This window comes from Pomacea canaliculata, linkage group LG2 (assembly GCF_003073045.1).
Source record: "Pomacea canaliculata isolate SZHN2017 linkage group LG2, ASM307304v1, whole genome shotgun sequence".
NCBI classification, from domain to species: domain Eukaryota; kingdom Metazoa; phylum Mollusca; class Gastropoda; order Architaenioglossa; family Ampullariidae; genus Pomacea; species Pomacea canaliculata.
The window spans coordinates 41488863-41513145 of record NC_037591.1 but is presented as its reverse complement, the minus strand read 5'-3'; the positions used below and the strand labels follow the sequence as shown (position 1 = coordinate 41513145).

General features: G+C 35.8%; 1 protein-coding gene across 3 annotated transcripts in view; it reads left to right on the top strand.

The window, feature by feature from the left end:
- LOC112556548 (mucin-like protein) overlaps positions 1 to 24167 on the top strand; it is a 47623-nt gene extending 23456 nt beyond the window's left edge. The window contains exons 7-31 of one of the 3 annotated variants that reach the window (XM_025225646.1): positions 173 to 294; positions 685 to 1026; positions 1620 to 1758; positions 1986 to 2232; positions 2519 to 2694; positions 3154 to 3250; positions 4667 to 4742; positions 6150 to 6314; positions 6618 to 6798; positions 7504 to 7785; positions 8928 to 9080; positions 9774 to 9983; positions 10463 to 10642; positions 11311 to 11427; positions 11601 to 11729; positions 12670 to 12791; positions 14020 to 14105; positions 14546 to 14748; positions 15760 to 15900; positions 16468 to 16605; positions 16783 to 16864; positions 17157 to 17212; positions 17522 to 17621; positions 18487 to 18571; positions 20060 to 24167. In XM_025225646.1, coding sequence (XP_025081431.1) covers positions 173 to 294; positions 685 to 1026; positions 1620 to 1758; positions 1986 to 2232; positions 2519 to 2694; positions 3154 to 3250; positions 4667 to 4742; positions 6150 to 6314; positions 6618 to 6798; positions 7504 to 7785; positions 8928 to 9080; positions 9774 to 9983; positions 10463 to 10642; positions 11311 to 11427; positions 11601 to 11729; positions 12670 to 12791; positions 14020 to 14105; positions 14546 to 14748; positions 15760 to 15900; positions 16468 to 16605; positions 16783 to 16864; positions 17157 to 17212; positions 17522 to 17621; positions 18487 to 18571; positions 20060 to 20206 — 3776 coding nt within the window. In that variant the 3' untranslated portion in view covers positions 20207 to 24167. Of the gene's footprint in view, positions 1 to 172; positions 295 to 684; positions 1027 to 1619; positions 1759 to 1985; positions 2233 to 2518; positions 2695 to 3153; positions 3251 to 4666; positions 4743 to 6149; positions 6315 to 6617; positions 6799 to 7503; positions 7786 to 8927; positions 9081 to 9773; positions 9984 to 10462; positions 10643 to 11310; positions 11428 to 11600; positions 11730 to 12669; positions 12792 to 14019; positions 14106 to 14545; positions 14749 to 15759; positions 15901 to 16467; positions 16606 to 16782; positions 16865 to 17156; positions 17213 to 17521; positions 17622 to 18486; positions 18636 to 20059 lie in introns of all 3 variants that reach the window. The other 2 variants (XM_025225647.1, XM_025225648.1) reach the window with 2 other exon arrangements.
- Positions 24168 to 24283: the final 116 nt, after the last annotated feature.

Sequence of the window (24283 nt, the reverse complement as noted above, 5' to 3'; positions counted from 1 at the left end):
AATAAATTTCAATCTATTCCTGTTGCATGGAAATGGACAATAAAGATGTACTGTCATATTATATTAATTTTAACACATATTTCCAGAACATTCTTATTGAGTAGAAATTGTCTTCGTGTTTGTTTTGTCATGAGTGTGACACCTTTTTGGAATGATGAGATTTTTTTTCCAGAAACAGTTATCATTGGCAACAGTCTAGAGACAAATGTTGTCTATGGAGATGAGGAACTCTTTGGACCATACCTAATACCTCAGTCCTTTCCATTTAATGGAAAAAAACATTCCGCTTTCTATGTAAGCTCTGAATTGTAATTATTTGCTTATTTGATATTCTGTAGAAAACTTAAGCATAGTTATTCTACCATCATTTTTAAAGATAAATCCAACTCAGATATAAAAATTAACCTAAAATTTGCTAAGATATTTGATTTTGTCCCATTAATATCTTGTGTTGACGCAAACTGTGTCATTTAAAAATAGTTTTGCATCCAGGTTGAAGATTTGTTTAGCTGTGTGTGTGGATTTTCATTCAGTGCACTGACTTCTTATGTGATCCAAACTGCTTTGGAACAGTTTGAGTTTTACTGAGAATAATGACAAATATAACAATTTAGAATGATCATTTGAGTAGAATTTTTCCCAGCTGATGCTTTTTTTATATTAATTGTGATTATTTTATGGCAGGTGAGCATAAATGGTTATGTCATCTTTGATGATCAACTAAAGAGACCCTTCAAGCCATCTAATGAAACTGTTTTGGAAGGCCAGTCCATTATTGCTCCATACTGGACAGACATCGAAATTCCAGAGAAAAGCAACACATCTAAACTTTTCCATTTGGAGCTTTCACTCGAAAATGCCCTAAAATATAATAAAACTAAGGCATATTTTGATCAAAGTGCTCAAATCCAGTCTATCATGAATGAAAGTAAAATACAAACAGATCTGACGAGTCCCACTTTTATTGCGGTACTTACCTGGAGTGAAGTACTGCCACATAAGGCAGAAAAATTTGCCAACCTGCAGGTATGTCCAGAAGTGTGGCATGTGTGTAGGTGTGTGTATCCATATGTTTGTCTACTTTCCAGCCAGTGTCCTGATGCCAATCAATATATTTGCACTTTTTTCCCTATCATGTGTTGATGCTACAGCTGCAGATGCTGTGTGGGTGTATGTCACTGTCACTGCTTTACTAGGGAGCTATCTTGCACACCATCTCAAAAATAAATCCAATCTTGATAAATTAGACTGACAGCAGAGAACACAGTCATTGCACTGAGGGCATTGAAGCAGATTTTACTCTTTAAAGTGTAAAGTTTTGTGCACAGTGCATGGCATTGATGTCTTTAATGTGAACTTTGTGAAGAAATATTCAAAAGGGAAATGGTGTTCAGAAGTTTGGTTCTCATTTAATTAACATTTCCTCTGCAGCATTCTTATGGTTCTAAACCACATACCTGTAGCAACTGCATGCCAAGTCTGACTAATAGTTATTTCACTTTGCTTGTAATATTAGTGATTTGCATAAAAAATACTCTATATGTATATGCATGCATATATTTGTGTATGTGTGTGTGTGTGAGAGAGTGTTTATATATATTTTTTCAATATGTTTGCAGCCAGCAACATTCCAGTTGGTTCTCATGACAGATGGTTTTCAGTCTGTTGCAATAATTAGTTACAGAACAATCTGGCCAGCAAATGAGCATCTGAAGGTAGATACATACATCTCTGGGAATCACCTGGAACCCATTATTGGTGAGCTAAGAATTATCAGTTTTAGAGACCTGTATTTAATCAATGTAATTTTTTCTGGGCTTTTCTTTTGCTGATTATATTGAGATGCTAAAGAAATTGAGAGATATCTGATAACTTCACCTGATTGTGAAGAGTGATGCAAAGAGGTTTGTGAGTTTAATGACAGTGGTTTATGTTTATAAAGATCATTGTCTGATAAGCCTTTTTTGATGGACATTTCCCTGCAGATCTGAAAGTGCCTAAAAGACAAGTCATACTTCTTTCAAATGATTCAAGACCAACCAACACCTATGCAGCCTGCCTGCAGTGGCGTTTCAAGGACCACTTTCAAAACTATACTAAGATTACTTGCCCCTGTTCTTTAGTTCGGGCCAGACAGGATAGAATGTTTACTGTGGATGAAGGACAGCACAGGGCCCAAAGTAAAGTGTGGGACTCTAAAGGAACCAAAGCGATCTGCTACTATGATGATAAGTACGCAGCCTGAGGCTTGCATGTGTATTATCTTATTCTCAAGTTAGAAGAAACTGCAAACTTTGAATCTATTAAAGATTAGGGCAGGTGCTATAATAAATTTTTGCTATAAACTATTGGCTTAATAGTAAATATTTTTGTTGATTATGTTGGAAATATCTAAAACAAAATCTTGTAAATGAAGCAGTGTATGGCAAAGTTTGTGATGGCCCTTGAAGCTTATGAAGTTGAAGTTGTGGGTGAATTGATTGATTAATTGATTGAATAATTTGATTGATTGCAACAGCAGCAACATGCTGATCACAGACCCTACTGAGCTGAGAGGAAAGCCAGCAATGTTCAAGGACCAAGAAGCTGAGAGTGATTTTCAAACTGGTTGGACCCACTGCTGCAATGGCCGTTCTGAAATGTGCTACAGAGTGTTTGAAGTATTCTCTATAGCATCCTGCAGTGCATATACAGGTACAGTCAAAATGTCATTTGTGCAGATTCTAGAAAAGTGCTCTTGAATATTATTTATCAAGATTTGTGTCTACATGTTTATATGGAGAATTGCTGGAAAAGTGTTGTTTAATAATACCACGTTAATAGCTACTTTCCCAAAATATCAGTTTGCTTCCATCTTTTGTCTTGAAGAAGAACATTGCATAGAAAGAAATGCAAATAATAATAATACAGAAGATCGTCAAATGGTGTTTGTGTGGTGCCTAATTTTTGTGCATCATTTCTTTTCTAATTATTTGTCTTTCTAGGATTTGTAGATTGCCCTACATAGAAGTGTTCATTAACAAGGCTGTTGTTGACACAGGTAGATCAAATCAAAGTAGTGTGAGAATCCCTCAAATGATGGCATATATGTACATAAGCATTGTTTTCTACCAACAATTTTGTGAAACAAAATTAATGGCCTCTCTTTCCAAGCTTTGGTGTGGGGTTTTGTTCATGTGTCTACTCTTGATGGCAAGGAGTTCATCTTTAATGGATGGGGGGAGTATTTGCTGCTTCGTGCAGCAGACAGGTGAGCCAGCTTTTTTCTTGAATAGTTTCACTTATTATATTTTTCTGTGCTTAAATGTTTTTACTGTAATTAATGTTCTTTGTGTTGTTCATTTTAAAAGTATCCACACCTCTGCCCGAAACCATCGCTCCTCATCAGACTCTTGCATTCCAACCCTCCCTCCCACAAAGACAGTCACATATGGACAATGGATGTTCTCTCTCTGTGCTGCTAAGCAGTGAAATTCTTTTCCACATCACATTTGCCACTCTGACTCGAAGGCTACATTCAAACACTCTCTGGAAACATATCTTTTCACAAAGTACTATCCCTGAATTACTATTCTTAACTCCCTGGCAATACTCTCTGTAATGCTAACCATCATGTAACAACTCCATCTTTCACTGTCTATAGTATCTACATCCCTTTATACCTTCATCCATTGCTTTCTGTTCTACTCTTGTACAGTAGCGGTCCGGTGGCGCAACGGTTAGCGCTGTTAGCGCCTGTCACCAATACAGTGAAGGTTGGCTGCCCAGAGTTCATTTCTCGTCTCGGGCACGCTGTTCTTTCTCTGCACGTGGCATCTGTTTACAGGGCTGGCTGCTTGCCGTAATATAGCCCTAGTTGCTGACACGGCGTAAAACACCAATTCCCCCCCCCCCCTCTACTCTTGTACCTCATCTTTATGTAGTTGGTGTGTCTATATGTACCTCACTGTCCACTGGGTGTTATCTTTCATTTATTATTACTTTATTATTTATTATTACTGGTCGGCGCAGAGAGTGCAACCTATTTTGGTTGTGATGCTACGCATTAAAAGTTCACATTGTTATTAACTGGTTATGGATATCCAATTTCTAAGGCATATCTAAACAAGAACGCATAGGTAGTTTAGTTGGGTTTTTATGGTCTGTTGAATTGTCATCAACATTGACTCACCTTTGGCGTATTATTTTTAATCTTCTCTTAGGTGAGGTGAATATTTAGATTGCTAGTTCACTTGAAATATTCCAAGAATTGATCACCAACTCAATTAAAAACTAGATTTAAATGCCTCAAACTTTTATCACTATAACTACTCCGATGCTATAGCCATTATTACAATGACTGACTACTGCAATGATGATGAGCTATGATGATAGTGGTTGCTGTTAAATGACAAACACAACGATGATGAGAACTACTTCTACAATAGTGATGTTGTTTACCCCAACAATAACTAGCACCTGTCACCAATACAGTGAGAATCAGATGTCCAGGGTTCTGTTGCTTTGCTGTGATGCAGTCTTAGTTGCTGGCTCTGTGTAAAACAGCAGTTTTGTCCCCCTTTCTATTGATCAATATCATCTGCTATGATGAGTACTACAGCAATGAGTACTATGGCCATGATGAAAACTACTACTAACATCTTTTTTATTGTTATTATTCCTGCAGATCACTGGAAATTCAAGGCAGAACCCAAAAACATCAAAACTTTAATGTTACATTGCTTATTGCAGTAGCAATTAAGGTAACAATTTGATTTTTTTAAAAACCAGTTATATGTAATATATATGACATATTTTAGAGTTTTCACCTGTCGATATAAATAAGCATATATATATATAGCTAAATAAATGTGTTTTTTTTCTTTAGCCTTGTGTATTTGGCCTTAGAGCAGAAAATCAGTTGCCGTGACCCCTTGCTCCCATAATTGGTGGGTGTCTGATTTATCAGGGGAGATAAAACAGGAGCTCTGTCTTCCACTTGTTGTTCTTTAGACTAAACCAAATCTGAACTGCATCCATACACTTAAGTTGTGGAAACTAATTTTTTTAATATTTTCTCAAACATAAGAAAATGAAGGTGCATATATGCAAATATATTCACAGGAGCTTGTGCAATTAGATGCAGGCAGCTAGCATGCATATTTCGGAAGCACCTATGCATTCATTAACATATAGATACATTTCTGATGCATACATTTACAAAGGCAGATTCACATGCATATGTCCACATCTATTAATGACAGATGCCAATTGACCAACTTTATTAATTCCAATGGGCAATTATTACTTGAATAATATGCTTAGTTTATAAAAACAGAAAAAGACTATCTAGGACAAGGATAAAGCAGGTAGTGCATGATAGCAATGGCCCAAAATATGCAATCGTACATTTCAAACAAGCAATCTTACATTTCAAAACCATTTGTAGGGCACAACTACAACATCATACACCCATGCACACACAACAACAACTTGTATATTGGGAGGCAGCCGGACTGCTGAGAGTACAAATGACTATTAAACTTTTGCATTCAGGCATAGCATGTTTGGCTGAACTCATTAAAACAAATTCTCCTGCTATGTGATATGGAAAAAATTTTGGTAGATTTACTGACAATTCACTCATCACAAAAAGAAGCCAAATCCTTGACAAAAATTACATTGAAGCAAATCTGTACAATACTTATCTAACAGCTCCTATCACACACAGACAAACTTTGGAACCAGCATACAAAAGAAAATGATAAAGATTTTCACATCTAACTGACTCATGAATGTTATTTTTCTTGTTCACCCACTTTTAATTGTGTCTTACCTCGGAAGATGAAGTTTGTACTTACGGAGCTGGTTAAAGGCTTGTATACAACAATGGAGAAAAATTTATTTATTTAAAATAATACTTTGATTTACATGATAGATCTATAATGAAATATTTTAAAAAACTATAATAAATCTTTGTAAAAAGTATCTTAATATATTTATAAATTATTTATGAGTATTTAGATATATTTTGTGGCCCTGTTTTTCTCAAGGAGTAACAAGGACTAAACTAAACTAATTTAGATATATTTATACATTTTTTAAAAGTGAAAATATCTGCACATATGACTTTGTCCTTCCTGTCTTATTATAAACCTTTCTGTGCTTAGGTGGATCAACGACCAGTTGTTGAGATTCATCATGATGCTACGAAGCAGCTGTCTGTGTACAAAGATGGCATAAAACTTAATACAAACATCACTGATGAAACATTTAATCTACAAGTTGACAATAATACTGTGATCATCGCTGTCTCACCTGGTATAGCTCTTGAGGTGAACTTTGACGGGTGTAATGTCTTGTGCTCTGTTAACCAATTTTATGCTGATTGTATCTTGAGCAAGTGATTTCAGAAAATAACCGTTTGTCAGAGAGTGAAATCAGAATAAAGAGAGTGAAATCATAGATTAACCTGAAAAACTTACAAATAGTGATAAACTAAATATTAATGTAAAGTAAAAGTCAACAATCCTCCATTAAAGCTTCCATCATGAGACATGGCCATATTTTAAATCTATTATTTTTTTTATTGTCATCGTTTCTCCTAAACCAAGTCTGTTGTCATTTTGCCTTCACAGATAACAACTGCTGCAGATGGTCTGTCGCTAGTACTGTTCACACCACCAGATCAGTTACAGAATTCGTCAGGCCTGCTTGGCTATGCAGATGGAAATCCTACTAATGACTTTCTGCTTCGCAATGGTACCACTTTTCAGGAACAGTTGACCCCTGAACTTATTTTTCAGTATGGGCAATCCTGTAAGTTAGAGGCTTGTTTGTATCATTTTCATTATATTGTTTCAATATTATTTCATAATGTCAGTAGATACCCTATAACTCAGTCAAGCACTAGACTTTCAGCATGGTTTATATATTAATGCATGTACTTATGTGAAAAGCTATATACTCGACCTCTGTTGATTGTTTGCCATGCAACTTCAGAGAATGAGGCTAACTGAAGCCTTATAGACTGCAGCAGCAATTTTCAAGAAAGTTTTGCTAGTGTGTTTTTCCCCTGTCTGTTGGTATTACAGTGCAATGTTTGACACCCACTGTTTCATATTTCTTAAACAGCTAGTGTTGTCATTTCCATCAAACTGCACACATTTCTACTTTTATACTCGGTTATGCACAAGAAAACTCACAGACATGCACACACCTCACACATAAACTTATACACTGTACGTGTATAGTATATATAAGTGCATGTTCGTACACATTATGTATGCATTATTATTTAATACTAAATAAACCCACTGAAATATCATCTATGACAAAAGAATGTGAAAGAAGTTTTTAACGTCATTGTTGTTCTGCCCTTCATGCTTAAATATTCGATTCAAATAATCCGTCCCTTGCAGCCACTGTGCAATGCCATGCATTCTTGCTGAGATGGATAAAGGCATATACTTCATTCATGTGAATCTTTTCTTCTAACACTGCAGAATTTTTTTTTCTTGTTAGGGATGCTTCAGAATGCCAGTGAATCATTGTTCAACTACACCCTAGACCTAAACAAAGGGTCATTTAATGATTCTCAGCACCGAAACTTCATTCCAACATCGGTTCCTGCATCTGACATTGACATTTTGTCAGCCCTGAACCAGACATCTCAAATGGAGAACGGATTGTCCCACTGTAATCACTCTCTTGCATGTCTGCAGGATTTTTTTATCACCAGGAATGAAAACTTTTCGGAAAGAGCATCAATAAAGGATACAATAAAAGCTCAGATTTATCTTTTAGGTAAGCATACTTTTTTAAAATAAAATATTATATCTTACTCAGCCAGTTCATTTCCAAGTGTTTCAGGGCTTTAGTGGAAGTGCTAAAGCTTTAAAAGAGCAGATGCTGAGTCTGGGGATGGGCACTTTTTCTGTTTATGCATTGTACATTGTGGAATAGCGTTTGTCATTCCTTGTTTCTACAGCTGCCATGTTTTTCTTCCTTCAATAAAACTGTTGGCTGTGCTAGATTTTTAGTCTGGTGGCCTCCAAGAACTTAGCTGCTCACTCTAGGTCATTGATGATCCCCCTGACTTTAGTGTTTATGCCACTTTCTTTTGGCTAGAGCTTTTTGTTGTGATTTTTCTTAGACTGGACGACTGAAGATAGTGCTTTGGGTTCTGTTCTTCATAGACACATTTACAGTTGGTGATGTTCAAGATTCCCCTTTTTTTATACAGGTGTTGTTTTTTATTTTGAGCTTACAGTGGCTTGTATGTTAATGAAAGATGATGGTTTAGCTTTTCTGGGACAGTAAAATTGAAATTCTGCAAGACAACTACTTAAATCTTATACAAAAATAATGATGCTACTAAGTACAATCACAGGAATGTGCATTCCTCTATCTGTCTACATCTTTGCTAGCTGACCAAGTATCAGCTGCAAATAAGATACATGGTTAAAAAATTGTAATTTCTTGTCTCCTTGAAATTACACACACATTTCCATTACTATAACTCAAGCTTAAAGGTTAACCCAAGTGATAAAAATATTTTTCAGATGATATGGCTTAGTTCATTAGGAGGTAATTTCCCAAATCTGAGTAACTATTTTCAGTTTGTGAGGCATGATAGAACATCACAGTTCTTACCAGTTTAGAAAGGATGAAAAGGCCTGGTGTAATTTTATTTCCATGCGGACAAACCTGTTACCTTCAGTGACATTTACAGTGAGAATTTTGTTAAGTGTATTTTTTCTTTTCCCCCTAAAAGAAATCACTGGGCTTTTTTGTGACAGATGAATAAAGGCATTATGCTTTATTAAATTATTGCCATAACTGACTTAAATTTATGTTCAAGTTGTATTATCCTGACTGCTTTTGTTAACTGACTTCATATGTGTCATATTTTATGACTAAAGCTTTTTGATACAACAAATTTACAGGAAAAAGCCCTCCTGTGTTTAAAGATCTTCCAAAGGTATGGAACATTTCGCTCACAGCTGGAATATTCAGACTCAATGTCACAGCTCTGACAGCCACTCAGGTGTCAGTTCAGAATTATACGCTTTTGCCAAATGGCCTGAATGCATCTCTTGGTGAGTAATTTTTCTAAAAATACACAGAATCGTTTGTGAGAACTGAGAAGACATAAGAAGATAGGAATAGAAAAAGTCAATAGAGGTGATTTTGTCTAGATATGGCTACCTAGTTTTTATTGGATTTGACATCTTGCTTTTATACATCTTTTAGAAATTTTTAATGAAGTACCTATGGTAAGAGGAAATATGCTTTCAATGTTTTATAGCTTTCATACCATTGTTATACCTTATTGGTGTACATTTTTTAATGTTACAAAAGATTTCATGGCTATCACACTTGCTGTTGATGCTGCACCTTGCAATTTCATCCTTCAATTAAAAAAATTCTTAAGTGACATATAATGTAATAGTAATGAACATTTTTATAGCATTTTTCCATTGATTTACTCAGCATTTTACAGACATGATAGGCAGACCTATCCACTTAAACGGAATCACTAACACCATCACCCATATTCACATGTAACAAACACTGTCAGACACTACAACACACCTACTTATACACAGGGTAAATACAAACATGTTATGCATGCTTATGGTCACATTGAAATCATGTATGAAGACATTTGAAGACATATACTTTTCACAAACATATGCTTTGAAAATTACAGTTCTTCTTATCAAAGCAAGAATGAGATGTGTTATTATGTCTAATCTCATGAAAGACTTGTTTTTCAAAATATTCTTCAGTGCCACACCAGTCCTCAGCAGAATTCACCTGGTACTTCTCACCTGCAGAACTGCAAAACATGACTGAGGTCCCATTTTTTATCTCAGCAATTGATGAATATGAGCTAAAATCTACTTATGAGCCCAACATTGTTGTATGTGCTTGTCAACAAGAGCTACAGTGCAACTTTGCAATCTCTTCATTCATGCTAAGCTCTCAGCAGATGACAGGTCAGTTGGTATAAAGAATACTAATTGGTTCCTTTTGTTTGTTTGGTTTTTTTTTTGTTGTCTTTATAAGATTTTTAACCTTTAATATTCTTAGTTTTCAGCTTTACAAAACAGCGCACTAAGTAAACAGACTACTTACATTAAATGATTGAGCTGAGGGACCATATATATTCATTTCCCATGGGAAAAATTAATATTTTTGCAAGATTTTATGTAAGAAATTGATGAACTCTTTCTTGTGGAATAAGAATGAAATTTAAAATATTTGGTCTTTAGATATATCTGTGAGCAGCAATTCAATCAACAAGCAGCAGAAACATTGTATTGCACTGCATTGTGATATTACAGGAAAGAAAATGTCATTGTGCAGATAGTTTCTTCCCTGTTTTAAATAAACATCCTGATAAAAAATGAAGTTACATGACACATGACTTCTTTAACTGCAGTGTAAGACCTCTAAGATTAATGGAATGTTTCAGGCTTGCTCTACCTCGTAGAATGTCAGTGTGGACTCAACCGAGGGGGGCGATGGTGTGAAAAGGAGGTTGATGCTTGTGAAATATGCTATCCTAATGCAACCTGTAACAAGACTTTGACTAACAGCACCATCTGTCAGGCTTGTCCATATGGCTATGAAGGGAATGGCATCCAGTGCTATGGTGAATACCAGTTTTTAGACAGCTGTCATGTTTAAAGACCACGTATATTCTGTCATGTTTTGGCTATTGATATTTGGTTATTATATCTGAAATTAACTATGCAATGATTGGTATCATGTAGGAAATAACAAAAGTATGGTTAATACATATGGCATTGTCAGAATAGTATTGTGGCACTATTATCAACAACTGAAATCATGTTACATGATAGGGCCAGGGCCTTCATGTTAAATGGCTTGTTTTTTGTAGATCAGAGCGTGGAGGTTAGCATAAAGCAGTAAAAGCTTGAAAGCTGCAGTTCTATTTCTTTTTTTTTAATTCTAAACTATTTCGTAGCTTTGTTTCATTCTCAGTGGCATAGGAAGATGCTTGGCTTTGAGGGGTCAAACTCCTTGTTGACAATGAACGACATTCACATTTCTGCCTCCTCAACAGTATCATTTTTGAGGGGACTGCTGCCCCCCTAATTTCCTGGCTTCTACGCCACTGACCCAATCATTTTTTCCCTCTCTTATTTTATTAAACAAAATTTGTCTGCTGCTTTTCACATTTGTTTGAATTATTTAGTTTGTCATTAAAAAAAGTATTCCTTCAACATTCCTGAATGGCTCTGAAAATTGGTTTCTTATAAGCAAAATTTATAGCTTTGACTCCATATTCCATTTCAGAGGTTGATGAGTGTCTGGGGGTAAATGAATGTGAGCAGTTCTGTCAGAACACCATTGGAAGCTTCAGCTGCCACTGTGGGCCTGGCTTTAGGCTTGTTGGCAAAGGCCACTGCCAAGGTAATAATTCTTCATATAAACCATTTTCATCAAGTAAGAACTTACCATAAATATGTGTGAAGAGAATAACAAACATGCTTTAGGCTGTTTCATTTTACTGTCAGGCTTAAATATCATGAGCTTTATCTCCTAATATTGGAATAGATTTTCTTAGTCTCGTTCTTTTATTTCAGACATTAATGAGTGCATGGAAAATCAGACAATCTGCTCTGACCCCAGCAAACAGTTTTGCACCAATACAGTGGGTTCCTACCAATGCCTGTGTAGACCAGGATATGGGGGAGACAACTGCAGCACAAAAGGTTGTCAAAAATTTGCAACAAGAGAACATATTTACTTTACATCTCGTGAATGATTTTTAAACATTTTTTTCCATTTCTGATGTCTAATATCCAGGGTTTTACTGTGTTGCAAAAATGAACAAAAAATATTTCTAAACAATATACTAGAATATACATTGTAAACTACACAAACTGTGTAATGAATTAAATAGATATTAATTAAATTTCACACTTTGAATGCCTCATAGATATCATTTGCAACCGCTATCAACAATGTATTTGTTAGTATTTGCTAGTAGCGTGTTAAATGGAAAGCAGGTGTATATATATTTCTTTCTCAATACACTGTATCTTGGACGTAAAAACATAACATGCATTTCTGACTATAACACCTGGACAAAAAAATGATGGCATTACTATAATTTATAAAGTTATTCTGACAAACTACCTCATTTTCAGCTGTCCACTTCTGATTGGTCAGAACTGACCAATGAACAGGGAGAACACAAACTCAACCAACTCACCTCCCCTCCCATTCCCACCCCTGCCGGCCAGAGAATTTACCTCTTCAGTTTTTTGCTTCAACAGTGTTGGTCTAGTTTTCAAGCTACCTTATGTTCTTTGGATAAGCCGTGTGGAGCCTGTGGAGCAACAAAGTCGACCTGTAAGCTCACACGTTCTCTGTACCAACTGCCTGTCATGCTCTCAAATTTGCCATGCAAAGTTTGCCGCTCCTTTGTGTTCTCCCAGTTCATTGGTCAGTTCTGTCAGGAGTGGATAGCTGGAATTAAGGTAGCTAGTTGGGATAACCCCATACAGCCATGTCATCTGGTAAGTACTCCAACAAAATAACTTGAAGGAAGCAATTAAAATTATTAAAATATAAATATAATAAATTAAAATATAAATATTTTACCAATTTGTTTTTGAACAAAAATTTACAAATTATTCTCTTTTACAGTCCCCTATGTATATGGAGGTCAGATCGTCTTTGCAGCAATTAGAGATCAGGAATGGTCTGATGATCTCAATCATGCAGAATCTAAGGCATTCCAAACTTTGGCAAAGAAAGTTAGCAGTCAGGTAATTAACACTTTCATAGAGTTGTGCAGTTTCTTCCTTCACACTTTCAAGGTACCATGAATCTTCCTTTTTGCCTTCATGCTGTACCAGATTACATGACATTGTTGAGATCACTCTCTAGCTACCTCAAATCCAGCTGTCCAAACCCGTGAAACATGGTAGGACCTGAATTCAGCTGAGCCTCCTCCCATCCCCACCTGTAACGCCAGCGAGCACTCTACTCTAGTTTTTCGCCCAGCTATCGTGCAGTTAAGACGTGTGTCAACTACCTTGTTTCTTTGGATGTGCCGTGTGAGGACTTTATGGGCCTATTGGTGTCTTATGTTATCCTTGTAGATTAAAACTAATAAAGAAGCTGCATGTATTGAGCTGTGCTACTCAATATGTCGCAAAGTTTGCATCGCTTGCTGCTATTGTCATAAACGGTGTTCTATAGTTGGTGGCTGTGGCTTAACGCCTCCACCCACCTCTGGGCAACGTGAGCCTTTTTAGGCCACGTGAGCAGCAACGGGATGGTGTGGGTTGACGTAGTTGAAAGTAATCTTCTATAACACATTCCTTACTTCTGTGTGTGTGAGTGTGTTTAGGTAGGTGCTTTAGTTAAGCCTAACAAAAGTGTGATAAGTAATCCTGACCAAAAAAAATGACAAAGAAAGGCATTAAGATTTATAGGAGCTTTATCTTCAGTTTATAGGTGTTTGAAGTCAGGGTTTGTATAATAAAAAGCAGACTGGTCGATTATCCTTCTACGACCTCTTTTAGTTATGACCTAATTTTGGCAGATTTTTGCACGCCTTAACAGGGAGGTTTTACTGTATAACAGTTGGACTCCAAATAAAATAGTTCCAAAAGGAATAAGGAAGATTTCAAAGTATTATAAGCTCAAAAGATAAGATGCATACTATTTGATGAGGATGTAGAAACAGTTTCAGCTATTAATTAAAGTAAAACATTGAACTACAGGCTACAGACACTTCAACTGCATGGACAAAAAATGTTTGTTATTTAGTTTTTGTCAGTTTTGGAACTCCACTCTTGATAATTAGATTAGTAAATATATATCTCTCAATTTATCAGTAGTTAGTTGCTGGTTACATGTCTTTGGATCCTGTTTATATGAGACATCTAGTATACATTATTACTAATTCTTCAATTCGTGCACAAGCAGTTGTTGATCAAGTGTTATTTTTAATCATGCTCTAAATAAACTGTCTCTTTTTATTGACAGATTTTAGCTGTTTTAAGCAAGACAAAGGGTTTTGAGAATATCGTTGAAGTGAACGTGATAAAGTTCACCAAGCTAACTGCCAATGGGTTAGTATATGTTGTCTGAAGGAAGATGTGTACATGTAGCTATATGTGCATGTATACAAACATTCTTTTCTGTCCCTATAGATGCAGATACAATGCATTTATATGTGTCTGCTTTGCGATCATTTTTGCTTCTGGTATCAAATGTCGGCAAAGTGAAAATTTTTTCTGCTGTTTAATACTGTATTAAGATCATGATTATTTTATAATGTCAAAACTCCACTTTACATTGGTATTAAACATATTAAATATATTTTTGCAGTTTAAAAGTCCAGTTTTATTGAGCATGATGTATATATTTTAATTAATTGGTGGTTAAAAAAAAGTGTATTTATGAAAGAGAATGCAAAAGTGGAAAACATTACTTTTGATTAATGCATTTTAGAAACTGCTGTTGTCATAATTTTAATATCTTGAGAATGTGTATCTGGTTCTTGTCTAAGGGTGCAGAAACGCAGCACAGACAGTGCTGTATCGCCACAGACTGCAGCAACATTTAATGCGTACATGACCAGTAGCCAGAACAGCAGCACACTCAATACAGCCCTTAAAGCAGGATTTGACGAGGCCTGTACCAACATCTGTTCTTTCGGAAATGAACCAGGACAGCTTTTGGGTGTCAACCGCGATCAAACTGGATTTGATGGTGAGTATTTTCTTTGTTGATCTTATAAATAGCCAAAACTTTGTGTTTTGTGGTAATGTGCAGAGGCAGGTTAGCCTGGTGGTTAGTGCACTTTACATTAGAGCAGGTCACAGTTTGAGTCCTGTCCAGATCTGTGAAAGGAAGGTTCCTTATACCTACCCGTAATCTCTCGGGACCTTTTTTTTTTTTTAAATAAAGAAAGGGGAAAAGAAGGAGAGGGAGGGGCTCCAATTTTTGTGTGCTATGCTCTAGATATATTGAGCCACTTAGTGCCCTAGGACTGTTTAATTATCTTTATCTCTTTATCTCTAAGTGGCAACAAATGGTTAATGTGGGTGCATATTTTCAGTCCTCTTTTGTGGTTTCATAAAGTCATAAGGTCACATTTCAGCTTCTGCTCTTTGTCAGGAACTAGTAAAGTGCTAAAATTATCATCTGCAAAAATGCATGGTAGACAAAGTAGTGTGAGAGTATGTGGCATAGTATGTGTTTTTTTAGAAGTCATAGCTCTGTAAATATAGTGCTGCTAAGTCTCTAGTAAATATAGTGCTGCTAAGTCTCTAGTAAATATAGTGCTGTTAATTCTTTAGTAAATATAGTGCTGTTAAGCAAGGTTTCTCAGTTTGGAAACTGTTCTGGAATCTTTGTAGAATTATGGACAGACAAATGCTATGTCCCACAGAATCAGGGGCAACAGTGTCACAACAGGAATTAAAAGGCTTACAGAAGAAGAAAGCAGGCACAAGTGAACAAAGGGATATTCAATATGAAGAATAAAAACAATATTGCTATACCAACCCTTGAGATTATTATCATTACTACACCCTTGCCCACTTCATCCTTATCATTGCTGGTGAACCTCCGGTTTTCTGTAATTCTTTGTTCGAGTGCTGTATTTGACATTATCTAGATTCTAGATTCTTCAAAGGCTGTGCTGCCCCGGCCTTTTATTGAGTATAGGGCAGTGACTCTGCCAGAGAATAATTTTGAAATCTTTATATCAATTTACAGAAACCTTTGATCTTTGCCAAAGTGAACGCTTAAATGATTGCCACGATCCTTCCACTGTCTGTATCTCCTACAACGGCACATGGATGTGCCAGTGTCGCACTGGCTATGAGCGCTGGGATCTTCAAACCAATGCTTGTGAAGGTGAGAAGGAGCCAGAGCAATAAAAGATAAAAGACAAGGCACATCATTGCTGATAAACATTAGCTGCAAGAAGTTTTCTGTACCTTAACATTTTTGTATCATTCATAATAGTTTGCTGTGTTTGTGACTTTCCTCTTTCTTTACTACAATGTTTTTAGCTTGTAACCTTGTGAGATTGTGTTTTAAGCAGCTGCATGTATGAAAAGATTAAAGCAAACAGGATGAGCAAATCGATCTCAGCTAAATACACTTTGTGGTATCTGGAGAAATGTACACTCTGGGTAGTAAACAGCAGAAAGCCCATGGCTGTGCACAATAAACAGAATTTCATTTACATGCATGGGAATATCCACATTTTCTCTCCCTCTCTCTCTTACACACACACACACTAAATAGCATCTCTCCATGAGCAAGTATTTACCATGAAAAACAAAAAAAATATCTAAGAGCTTAAAAAAAGTAACATTTCTAGAGTATGTATCTGTCATCATGAAATGTATTTGTCACTTCAGAAAGCTGAATTTATAATAAAATTATAATACAATCTATTTTGGTCTTTTCTGACAGATGTGAATGAATGTTCACAAAACTCCACAGAGAACCTTTGTGGAATGAATGGAACAGTGTGCAACAACTTGCCTGGAACTTATAATTGCACCTGTTCTGACCTGTACCACTGGTCTAACACAGATACCAAATGTACTTGTAGGTATTACTTGCAAATGTGGTTGATGATATGCTTCTCTGTGTGTGTGCATGCACATTTATATGTGCAGAGAGGGAGCGAGTGTTTGAATGCATGTGCATCTAAGATAGGGAGGAAGAAGAATAAAGAAAAACAATGGGAAACTTATTGTTCCATGTTGATCAATGTTCTTACAGTGTATGACTACTGTGCGGGAAACCCTTGCTTTAATGATGCTGAGTGTATCAACACAGGGGAATCACCTGGATATGCATGCAGGTACACTCAGTCAAGTTCAAGTTCGATATAATTATGTGTGGGATAAACATGTTTCATTTGTTGTAACAGGCTTTGATCAATTTTTCAGTTATTTTCAGTCACTCAGTATTAAAATGACTGTTGATAGTTTATTACATTTTAAAGTCATCTGCAAATCAACTGCTTTTATAAACACAAATTATGAGTTAATCTCATATCCGATGTTTTAAAGATCTTGTTTACTGTGGATCTCGTGGGCCGCCTGTTGAAATTATTCTCACCTGCTACTAATGATTTTGCTTGTTTTCTTCAGATGTAAATATGGCTGGACAGGAAGCACGTGTGATACTGACGATGAAAAAGCAGCAGGTAATTAAATTTATTGAGCACTTCATGTAGAATGAATTTAGCATAATAACTCCCTGTTGGGCTCAGATACTCGCAGATAAAGCTGAGGTAGAATCTGATCTTTATTTGATCTTTAATTGTCTACATCAAGTGTATAATAATGCCTGTATCAGCCTTATTGGCTTTAAAATCTTGACCCCCATAATAGACTTAGGATGCTTAGAAAATGCAGAGGGGGTGTGTGTACAGACATGCGCAGAGGTGATGATGGGGGCTGTTTGAATGCATATGCATTGCATTTTGTGAACATCAGTGAATCTGGTATTTCAGAGATGAAAAGAACTGTGATAGGACTTGCAGCTGGACTGGGAGCCTTTTGTTTTCTCCTCATTGTCATCATTATTGTCATGTGTGTCATCAGAGTGAAGCGGTAAGATCAGCTGTGAAGTAAAGTGTTAGGTGTATTCTGTGGTGGTAGCTGGCTTCACTTGCAAGTAGAGCATAATCTAGTTATCTTGTGGACATCAGTTTGTGTTTTTCACGGAGTACATCTGGTATATTGTGGATATATATAGCTGTGTGTGCAACATATTCTCAGAACTTTGTGGATTTGCTATTGGTGTCCAGAAGAGTCATTTTTGTCGCTAAATATTTTAACTAAAATTGTCCAAATTTCAATGATTTGCTAAATGTTTTTCAGTTTAAATCTGTAGAATATTTTGCATACAGCTAATTTGTTTTATTTTTTACTAAAATGCACGTCATTTTTTTAATAATTAGATTTAGTTCATTACAAACTCTGATTTCCAAACTTTGAACAATCCTTTTGCATTTGCAAGGACATACTTTCAAACATCCACATTCTCACCAGGTCACAAGAATGAGGGCAAATACCACGAGTTGTAGCCTTGACAACTTAAAGGACATTCGTCTCAAATTCTAAAGCCCCTCATTTTTTTTTAAATACAAGGGGACTTAATTCAAAAATTTAATACATAGAGAAAATTGGCATTAAAATTATTTTTCTCATTACTTTGTATTATAAAACCTTTAATTTGTACAGGGATTTTCTTTAAGCAAAAAAGAGTAGATGCATCCCTTTATATGAATTACTGATGGGAACTCTTCAAGATAATAGTACTATAAACGATTTTAACTATTCAATCTGTGTTCATTGCATGCAGTGTGTCCTAGGACACTTAAAGCTTACTTAAGTCCCAATAGCTGAACTGGCACATAAAAGATTTTCTCTGGATTCTATCCTCATTGCTTGCTGTCCACTGTTCTCTCTGCAGAAAAGGGTCTCACTACACCTCATCATACAACGGGACATACACCATTCCTCGGCCTTACCTTGGTTCAGGCAGTGATCTGGAAATGGTAGATTTATCTGAAAACTGGGAGTGGTTTCTATTTGCATGCTCGTCTTGATCGTGAGATCAAGGTTTGTGCATGGGCTTACAGCACTGGCTTTTTAGCGTTTTTGTTGTCTGGATGCACATTATGCTTTTTTGTTACTTGTATAAAACCTTTAACATATACGGTCAGTTATACATATTTGCATGTCATTACTCAAACACTGAACCAAACACACATACACACACACAGGCATGTCTTTGAATTTTCCAAATACATGTAGTGTTGCATGTTTGAATAAATTTACATGGTAACTTTAACAAATTTGGAACCTGCATCTTGAATCGTGATGATTATTTTGGTTATGTATGTTGTGTATGTATCATTTAGTGCTTCATCATAAAACTCATGTGTGGATGCATGCTTATGTCAGTGTGCCTGCATGTGCGCCAGCTCATGCAAAAACATGCGTGTGTGGTTGTGTGTGTGGGGGAATGTGTGCGTTGAATCATTACGAATTAAACAAGTTTTATCACCAAGTACACTTTAGAATAAAATGTATGTCAGAAGCGCAGTAAAAGCAGACATATGTTACTTCGGAACAGTATGAGCATGCAAAACTTTGCATCTGAGATGTTGGTACCTGAGGCGAAGGTAAGGGTCATTGAGTTCATCTGACCTAACACAGGCTGATCATTGATCCCGAAGTGCACATTTCAGTTCTTTCAAGTTTGGCTTTTTGCCAAAATGGTTACCTGTTAGCACACAAATTTATTTGGTCTGTCCTTCAAAATGATCATTTTATGTACTTTTTTAAATTTTTGTAAAGTGTAGGTGCATGCATGTTTGAGAGCTAAACAGTTTCAATAACGCTGAAAGAATTTGACTTGCATGCTTGCTGTTAACAGGCTTATGACAATTATTTTGCTTTTAGAAATGCATGTGATACAGTTGAACTAAACTGCCTGCATTGGTGAATATTTCATGGTGGTTTTAGTGATCTCCATTTACTTTGCTTCAGCTATGGTAATATGTTTTGCTATTGGTTGCCACTAACACAGTAGAAATTTGATCATTGCTACATAATAACAAAGTTCACCTCTTTGACTGCATGGTTGCTGACTTCATTTGATAAGCTTATAAGGGCTACATGCAATTTTTATTCTAATGGTTATAGTATTGCTTTTTAATGCTCTATATCTGACAAATCAGCTGTAAGATTGGGGCGGGAGGTTAGGGCTTGGTATAAATACAAAGTTTAGTCAGCCAAATAATTGGAAAATTACCTTTGCGTTTTACCCATTTTTGAAGAACCCATTCTTACTATGCAATGTACAGGTTTGTTAAAAAAAATCCTAAATTATTTAGCTATTGAAATTCTTTCAGACAATCAAAATATTGATTTATTTGGAATATATAAAGTATTTCTAATGTAAAATTCAGTATTTCTCCTGTAATTAGCCATCAACATTTTTTTTGCCTTTATGTAACTGTCCCTTATGCTTGTTGCAGTCACACAGAGAGTCTTTGCATAAGTTCACGGACTTCAGAAGCAATACCCTACTAGATGTGGATGATGAGCCAACCCATCCAGCTCGTGGACCACATGCGCGTGAATATGACAACCATTCCTTCGTCAATGATCACAATAAACTTTGATGAACCATTTTTCAGTCTTCAAGATGCATTCCATCATCTGTGCCATTTATCAACATATCATATATATGCTGTTATGATTGTTTTTGCATTTTTATGAAACTGTTGATTCATTCACCAAGATTACAATTAAGGCTAATTTCTTGAAGAGCTCTTGACAGTTTCAGAATTAACATAATTGAAGGTCATTGTTGTTTTTTCAGATGTGGTGTTCTAGCAATCAGATCAAGAGTGCTTTCACTGTAGAGTGACTATAACAAAAGATTTGCTTATTATTTTTTAGGAAGACCTTCACAGTGAAGTGAATGTAAACAAAACTTTTGTGTCATCACAGTTCTGTATTTGAGCACCATGTTTCTCAGTGTCTAAAAAAGGCACGTCCCATAACCTAGAGTAGAGTGAAGATAAATAGTTTACTGTGTCCAAGGCACAATATGTCGAAGCCAGAGTCTAACTCCTTTCCGCTATCTTTACTTTCCTTCAAAAATCAACTTCCTGCCATCAAACAGATTTCTGACACCATAGTCATAAAGTGAAGGTAAGTCTGTCCCCAGGGCAACATGGGGAAATCAGAGGTAATGTCTTTTTTCCATAACTACCAGGTGATGTCCAGACCCTGTGAATATTTCATTTATGTAACTTTACCCCAGGGTATCTTTTCTATTGTTTTTTTTAACATGGCTGCTAGGGTAAAGCAACATCTGCGGAATCTGGACACCACTTTTTTACCACAATAAGGTTATCCTCGATTTCTCTGTGCTACCCCTTCTTAACAGCTTACTCTTTTTCACAATTCATAATTTTCACAACTATGGTCCATGTAGGGTGAGTGGGAGGGTTTAGTTTCCCAGCCATGGACTCAAAAAAGGTCTTGAATTAGTGACCTGCCTCATAGTTTGTAATACTAAGCACCAGAGTATGGTGCCTCCTCCAACAACACAAGAAAGGGAGATCCCATATTTACCAGTGTATTAAAAAGGACCAATACATTAACTACTTGTGACAAAATAGCTTTGACACTTCAGCTGCGACATGAAAAATAATTTACTGTCACATGTGGCTTTCTTTGCTTTGCTTAGAAAGACATGGTGGCTTGTGATATTAAATTTATGAGTAGCCTTGTTTGTTTGTTTGTTTATTATTTTTGTAAAAAGATGGGACTTGGAATGATGAAACTGAGAGCCTTTTTTAATATTGTGATTTGTTTCAAATACTTGTATTTTTGTGTTTTTAAATTACATATTTTGTATGTTTATTTATAATGTGTGTTGCTGGTTGTGAATTAATTTTAACCGAAAATACATTTTAATCAATTAAAGGAAATGTATTTTTAAGAACAGATATTACTTTTTGCTAGAAGGTGCAAATATAACAGGATCTTTCTATGCGAGGTGAATTTTTGTTTCATATTTATGATTAATGCAATGCTTCTTGATATATATATATGCTAAGCATATAATTATGCACTCTTCAAAAATATTACTTGTCATGTTTTACTTGTTTCTGTATGTGTGCATTTGCATGTATATAATAAAATGTAATGAAATGCCTTATCCTTTATACCAACTCGAGTATGTTGGTTTTAGATATGTATTATTATTGCTTCTTCATAATATAACAATTAATAAGGAATTAGGTTTTGATTTTATTAAAAAAAGTTATTGCCTTTTTTAACATTTTCAAGCGAGAACAAAGTTTTGTTTCCTCCAGCATGCAGGCTGCAGATTGGTTAGCTTCTCTGTCAAGATACTGGAATGATAACTAAAAGTGCTGTTTCTTCAGACTGCACCATTCTGAATGCAATTTTTCAGGAAAAAGCATATTATTATTAACCTTACGTGGTGGACTATTTCCGTCTGAAGAAAATGTACAAAGTACGAGGGTCGTTTAAAAAGTTATAAGCCTCACCCAGAAGGAGTTGACAAGACTGTTTTTCTCAATTTTTCTATATAGTCCCCCTTGACGTCAATGTACTTGGTCCATTATCTGTGCTGACCCTGCACCACTTGAATGCAGCAGCCGTCTTCACAGTTGCATAGGAAGGGGAGTCCTCAGCAAGTGTCTGTACCATGTTCTCATGGATTTCCTTGGGTGTCATACCTTTCTTTTGCAGATACTTTAAATCTTCTCGGGCCTATGTTTTGTCCATTTTTAGATTTCTCCCACTGCCCTTCACCTTTGTATGGCCTTCATGTGCACATGGAACAGAAATCTAGTAGTTTTTCTAGTTTTATGAGAAGTGATAGTGTGTTACCACAATAGAAATGTTCAGCTATTGCTCTTTCTGGGTGAGACTTAGAAGTTTTGAATGACCCTAGTACCTAGGTATAGGTGTGCTGTTACTTTTTGACAGCAGTAAATAAAAGGTCATTGTTTTCATGAGGGTTTGATTTTTATTGTACCTGATTATCAAGGTCTTCCTAATTTCTTCCTCAATGTTTTCATTGTTTACAATATTTCATGTATATGAAGTAGTTGCAGGGATAAAGTAGGTACACACCTGTGCAGTAATCTATATCTATACTGAAGATAATGTTAGCAAAAATGCATTGGGTTGTATACTGTGTAATATTTCTCAGCTGCATAGATTCCATTTTGTACCATTTTAGGAGACATGGGATTTAGGGATACATCATCAAAGCTTTGATTTCTAGCCAACTTTAAAGATTGTCTAGTTTGCCTTCTGTGACCCATCCCAGTTTGGGGGTGAAGGCACCGGATGCAGGTCAATACTGAAGGACTTTGTTTGGAGACTTTCTGCAAGCCACAGTATCATGCACATAATGGGCACCATCTTGTCCACTAAGATCAGGGAGATGGTTAAGTGCTAGTGGATGTCGCCTGTCAATGCATAATTGGACATAGCCATTTCAAAATGGTATCAATAATTATATAGAAAAGAAAATGTTTACAAGACTAGTCAAATCTCTTGAAATTTTACTGGGATTTATTTTGGTGTACAGGAGATGGGGAAAGTTATCCAAATGAACGTCTGTAGTGCATAAGGAATACACCATATTGCGATTAAAATTCTTGTTTCTGGAAGTTGATTAGAGGTATGAGCTGGGCTTTCACAATTTTTTCAAGTTATAAGATTTTTGAAAAAGTTTACTTTAGTTTTAAAAATACAACAAAATATATTACTTATATACAGGATGCAGAATACTACTACTTAAAATTTTTTTTTGGTTAATTGTAACCCCTTACTTTTTAAACAAGTAGACCTTGCCCACCAGACTTTGGGATTCTGACAATTATTGGAAATTATCATTAGCATGTGCTCTCACAATTTTCCCAATTTTGATGATAAACCTATAATACTGTTAGTTTTATGTTGAATCGTCATCCATCTTGTCATTTATCACAGTGCAAAGTGCTAAAGTGATTCCTCATTGGCTTTCGACAACTGTGCTGCTGCTGTAACGTTCAGGTAGTTGCTGTATTATATTTGTGCTTTCCAAGGAATCAGGCATCAGAGTAGGCATTTTTCTGGACATTTAACTTCCACGTTCCCTAAAATAGTATACAATTTACACGTGCAACTCAAATGCATTGCCTCCACTCTTATATAAAATGCAACTTGTTAAAATATATAGCATTCAAAATCGATTGTTAAAATGGATTGCTGTTTATTATATCTGTTTAGTTCATAAAAATTAATGGTCAAATATATTTGGCACAAGACAGTTAAATTTTTGTCTAAGCAGCAGACAACCACTTTAAAAAAAAATCTTGCTTTCTGGGGGGAGGGGTTTTAACTAAAAAGCAAAAAAAAAAAATAAAAAAATAAATAAAAAAAGTTGACACCCAAGACTCAGGTTAGCTGGTTGATTTTGGTTATGGTGCTTTGCTATGGGCTATTTCAGTTTCCAGATATGTCAGAGGTTAGAACAGTGGCATTTTGAGTTTCTTGCTTTTTAGACTGAGCTATGACAACTGGAAATAAAAAGACAGGCAAACAGTCTTTTCCTTTTTTGAGCAATTGCATTCTAAGACCAGTATATGAAAGATTATTCACACTACAGAATGCATCCATACTGCTGGCAGGTTAGCAAACAGAAGTGAAAGAAATACACACCA